The sequence below is a fragment of the Neomonachus schauinslandi genome, chromosome 7 (assembly GCF_002201575.2).
Source record: "Neomonachus schauinslandi chromosome 7, ASM220157v2, whole genome shotgun sequence".
NCBI classification, from domain to species: Eukaryota; Metazoa; Chordata; class Mammalia; order Carnivora; family Phocidae; genus Neomonachus; species Neomonachus schauinslandi.
This window is the reverse complement of record NC_058409.1, coordinates 150,001,785-150,007,453: the sequence shown is the minus strand read 5'-3', so window position 1 is coordinate 150,007,453 and position 5,669 is coordinate 150,001,785. Positions and strand designations below refer to the sequence as shown.

Here is a 5,669-nt window from a genome sequence, read left to right as displayed (position 1 = left end):
ACCACATACACAGACCACGCACAGACCACGCATGCATGGAGACACACTGCACGCAGACCACACAGATATACAGACCACACACACATGGAGACACACTGCACGCAGACCATAGACACACACACAGACCACATACACAGACCACGCACAGACCATGCACGCATGGAGACACACCACACACAGACCACACATGCAGACCACAGACACACACACAGCCCATGTACAGACCACACACGCATGGAGACACACCGCACGCAGACCACACACACACAGACCACATACACAGACCACGCATGCATGGAGACACACTGCATGCAGACCACACAGACATGCAGACCACACACGCATGGAGACACACTGCATGCAGACCACAGACACACACACACAGACCACATACACATACCACGCACAGACACGCATGCATGGGGACACACCACACACAGACCACACATGCAGACCACAGACACACACACAGACACAGATACATGCTGATCATGCACACAGACCACAGACACAAACGCAGACTACGTACACAGACCACGCACAGACCATGCATGCATGGAGACACACCGCATGCAGATCACGCACATAGACCACACACGCATGGACACCACGCACGCACACCACAGACAGACACGCAGACCACACACGCAGACCACAGACCACGTACAGGTGCACACATGCCACACACACGGGAGGGTACGTGAACCGAGGTTTGTCTTGTGCTCCCGTGAAGCCCTGCCAGGTGTCAGTTTACACATGCGACTGTCCACATGGGCCTGACCCATTTTTATAAAGGTCACAGCAGGCAGAGAAGTGGGTGGTGCCTCTCTGGGGGAGGCGTAGGGGTCACAGGTGTGGCCTTTTCCACGGAGGAAGTTCTCTTTTGACATGGGTGCCACTGAGAGGCATGGCGCCTTGGTGCAGACTCAGCCACTGTGCACTCATCAGGAGCGTTGTTCAGGATGCAGACATTATTTTATATTTGGAATATAACTACATTTAATGAGTGCTATAATTCTTTATAACACAATAATAACAATACATCCTTTAATTAAAAAACTTCTGATTCCTAGAGCATAGGGAGTGATCCCAGGGAAGGCGCCCACATTCCAAGCTGACTTCTAACGACCTTGGCTGTGAGCCTGAACCCCCAGGACCACCGCTCTCATCAGACACACACTGGGGTCCTCATGCAGGGGCTCACCCAGAGAAGCCCGGTTTTGTGTGTATAAACAAAAAAATCATCTGTTGGCATTTAAATGCCAAAGGACTTCCTGAACCCTGGGAGCCGAGTGGCCGCAGGGCCTGCAGAGGGTCTGGAGGTGACGACAGGAAGGTGCCAAGGACCCCGACTCACTTGCCCCCGATCCTTATGACGTGGTTGTGCACCAGGCGCAGGAAGAGGTGGAAAAGGCCGCTGCTGGTTTCGTTCAGAGAGGAGCTCTGGAAGAGCAAACGGAGGTGTGGGCGGGCGGGGGAGTCACTCTGATGCCAGGCTGGGCGGTCCGCGGCTCTGGCCGGGCTTGAGCCTGTGGACGCCGGCCCAGACAGCAGTGCCAGTGTGTCCTGCAGCAGCTGGTGGCAAGCCGGCAGCTGGAGAACACGGGTCTGCACGTCTCAGAGCCTGGGTGGGTGGACCGGCTTGTCCCTAGATCTGGGTCTGCAAGAGGCCACAGAACCGTGGGGGACTGACCCATCACCGAGGGCCCTGCACTCAGAAACGGCCCCCACTTACATGCAAGAAAAATGGGTTTCCCACTAGATGGTCGTCCCAGCTGGGGATACAGGGCAAATCCAACTTGTCCTCCTAAAGGGAGGGGGCATGATTTCTTTGGGCCTCACTATCAAAACCGAGGGAGAGGACGTCTCTAGCAAATCACGAGGACGCAGCCGGATTGCAGCAGGGAATCTGGCGGCGTGGTTCGCGAAGAGGCTGCACCCGGGCCCCTCCAGCCAGACGGTGACCGCCGCCCGCATGCTCGCCCCTCCCCAGCGGTGAGCCACGTGCCTGATCCCCACCTGCTCGATGACCACGGCGTCCCTCAGTGAGCTTGTCTCTTGCAGACGCTCCACAAACTGTCTCATGTACGGCGGGAGGTCTGCGAAGGTGGACACCTGCTGGCACAGAGAAAGGGGTGAGAGGCGCACAGCCCAGGCCCGGCGAATAGAAGTCACGTCACGGGAGACCTTGTCCGCATCTGGAACGAGCAGGTGCCATCCGGGAATGGGAGGGTATGGCACTGGGAGCAGGTCAGGACCACAGCGCACAGGAACCGTCCACCTGGTCACTCCCCTGACAACGGATGACATCTGAGGAAAGCCGCTGGGGGTCCCAGGCTTTGGGGGTGGGCCCGCCTTCCCGAGACCCCTCCCTGAGGCCTGTCCAGTCACCGTGGGAGATGGAGCCCAAGCAGAAGGCAGTGGGGGTCACAGCCACCCAAGCAGCCAGGATGGAGGGGCTGGTCTAGGGAGGAGGGGACAGCAGAGAAATGAGCCCAAACTGCAACCTCTTCCCTAGTCCCACCAACTCTGAGCATCAGGTGCTGCAGGGGGTTGCTGGGCGCTGCTGCAGAGGCCGTGAGGGGGGCTCTCAGGGGAGCGTGGGGGGTGGGGGTGGCGGTGGTCTAATACCAGCCCTGTCTGATCAAAGTGATCCACCGCTCCCACCGTCAGGGGAGAGATTCTCCCGTGGAGAAAGCCAGTATCATGCAAAACCTTTGCTTTAAAATTTTTCTTCAGAAGACTGGCATCTCATGGAAACGAACGGGGGGGTGGGGGAGTCACCACAAGTGAAACAACAGCAGACGAGGCTGCTACTGAGTTGCCAGGATTTAAAAATCAACAAAGAAAAAACAATAAACAACATAGTAAAACAAAGAAAAAGAAGGAAAGATGAACCAGAGGCTGGAGTCTGAGAAAATTCACATGGGATTCGAGAACTGAAGAGCAGGCTCGGTGAGCTGAAGAATCCAAGAAATGGCTTTAACAGCTGGTCAGACGAGAACGCGAGTGTGGCCAGAGTCCGTGTGCAGAACAGACGCAGAGAGAAACCAAGACCATGAACAAGCTGCCACACTAGGTCCCGGAAATAAGCTCCGCGGACGGAGCCCAAGCGCAGGGGCTGTTCTCACGGAAATGCAGAACGGTGTCGCCACAGCAGGGGACAGACAGCGTCGCAGCTGGACGGACGCCGTCAGGCCCGAACCCCTGCCTAACTGGCTCCATTAAAGTGAAAAACTTCTGTTCATCGAAAGACCCCGTTTGTGACCAAAAAGGAAGTGGCCACTTTGTGCAGGGCGCTCAGCGTGCATGCGTCGCAGGGACACTGGGCCCCGGAGCAGTGCCGCGCCCGGGACGCTGTGGGCGCGAGCTCGGCCGGGCCCTGCGGCGGGGCGCACGTGGCAGCGTGGGCGGGCACCGTCCCCCAACACGAACGGCCCCCCCAGCAACACCCCCAACAGAAACGAGAGCTCTCGGCTCACGGATGGCCCGTCAGGCGAACGCCCGCCCAGCAGAAAGCAGAGCCCCGCTGGGCAGCGCTGCTGCCACAGAACTCCGACCACGACAAGGAGAGCTAAGAGCTGCTACCCGCCGCCTGGCCGCATCTCAGACTTGCGGGGGAGCAGGGGAAACCAGACAGGAAGGGCACGCTCTGCCTGATGTCACGTTCGTGGAATTCGAGACAGGTACCTGGGTCCACATGACTGACATCAGAGCTGGGGACACCCCGGAGAGGGGCAGAGGGGTCTCGTGGGCACCTGTGATTTTCTACATCTCAACCCCGGTGGTGGCTGCCATCTGTGTCCACACGGGCAAAACTGCATTTCGCTGCAGACTCAGGATTTGCAAGCCACACTCATCTGAGCCTCGCCCCAGAGGTGGTCACGTGGGCTCTCCTGAGAACTGGGTCGGCTCCTTCCCCTCGGCAGCCTTCCGCCTCCCCACAGCACGGTGCTGCTCTGGGGGCCTGGGCGCTCAGACAGCTGGTAGGGAACTGCCGCATGCTGACCAGGCCACTCGTCCTTTCCCAGCCCTGGCCTCCAGGGGCGGGGGTGACCCCATACCCTCAGCTCTGCTGCGTGGGCAGGGGCAGCGAGTGAGGCCCAGCTGTCCTGGGCCCTCCCCTCTCCCTCGCGCTGGCCCATGGGGCACACTGAGCCCTCCGCACGACCACGGGCCAGGGAGCCTCTGCAAACGGACAGCGGGAGGCAGTGGCCCCAGGACGAGAGGACTCGAACAGACAGGAACGAGAGTGTGAGGCGCTTTCCGGGTCTGGGGGCAGACGGAGTGCAGCTCAGCACCCACGGACGTGGGCAGAGGCACCCACGTCACGGACACGTCCACACCGCAGACACCCTCATCACGGAACACGCACCCCCGGGCTCTTACGTGTCTCTTGAAGGACTTCCGGACGTGTCCCTGGGCGGTTCTCCGGACCATGGCATACTGACGCACGCAGTAGGTGTTTTCTTGAGGCCTGATCACGTTGGCAATCACCTCTACCAGCCTGTCCTGGGGGAGGGCATCATACGCCCCGGTCACATCCACCTACGTGGGAATGGATGTGCTGTTTACGGGCTGCCCCCAGGGTCCCCGGTACTGCCGGTCCTGACCTGCTGTTACCGAACTCAGGGGAACCAGACGCGGGAGGACCTGAGACACCCTGCACCCCCACTGTCCCCTGTCCCCACCGCAAACACCTGACCCACGGCCCCCAGGCTCAGCACCCCGGGGCAGGCCTGCATCCCTCCCTACACCCGGAGACGTGATGTGGCTTCCCCAAGCGACGCCCCATTCGGGCAAACTCAGGGGCTGAAGGCCAGCACTCCGCCCCCTGCCCCGGCCAGGCCCACGGTGCACGGCCAGCTGGTGGGGGGGGCTGCTCCCGTAGGCCGGACGTGGCCAGCTGGCTCACTTGGGTGTGGGGTGGGGACCGGAACCAGGCACCCACCTTGACGAAGTACAGCTGGGGCGCCGGGTCCCGGGCCCGCATGCGCAGCACGAAGGCGCGCCAGGCCCTGTGGATGTCATCCATGCCCAGCACGGAGGCCCCCAGGAGGCTGGGGCGCCGGGCCCGCTCATAGTTCAGCACGCTGAACAGCGTCTTCACTTGTGAGGTGAGGTGCTGGACCTGTAAAGCTGGCCCACGACCGGGGCCGCACCCTCAGACGACGCCCATCAAATGGGGGCCTGCGGCAGACCTCCCACCCTACCTCCCAGGCCCCCAGGAACAGCTCCCTGCCTCTGCGCCGCCCCTCGCCCACCCAGCATCCCCCAGACTCCGGAAGGGCCCGACGGCCAATCCTCCCACACCCCCAGGCCCCGGGTCTCCCCAGGGGTCCAGTACAGGATGTACAGAAACCGCAGCTAGCCCCAGGTGTCTGCGTTCTCCAGCTACCGAGCCCCCACCCAGACGGGCCAGGACACGCAGGAGGAACTCCTCTTCACTCGCAGACCCCACCAGGCCCCCAGCCAACATCGACAGCCCTGCTTTCTTATTTGGGGGCATCACAACAGCAAAATCACCCCCAAACACGCTATGGAGCCACTAGAAAGGGGTCAGAGCTCTGGTGACAGAGATGCCGTGGGAGGGGACATGTTGGGAAGTGCTAACCACAGGGGTGAGATCCTGCGGGGGGTGGGTGCTAATCACAGGGGTGAGATCCTGC

The 5,669-nt window shown here is 60.7% G+C and overlaps 1 protein-coding gene across 2 annotated transcripts in view; it reads right to left on the bottom strand.

Moving 5' to 3' along the window:
- TERT (telomerase reverse transcriptase) overlaps positions 1-5,669 on the bottom strand; it is a 21,791-nt gene that overhangs the window by 8,839 nt on the left and 7,283 nt on the right. For both annotated transcript variants that reach the window (XM_021687107.2, XM_021687108.1), the window contains exons 5-8: positions 4,952-5,131; positions 4,390-4,548; positions 2,020-2,115; positions 1,358-1,443 (exon numbers count right to left, since the gene is read on the bottom strand). In XM_021687107.2, coding sequence (XP_021542782.1) covers positions 1,358-1,443; positions 2,020-2,115; positions 4,390-4,548; positions 4,952-5,131 — 521 coding nt within the window. The remainder of the gene's footprint in view (positions 1-1,357; positions 1,444-2,019; positions 2,116-4,389; positions 4,549-4,951; positions 5,132-5,669) is intronic.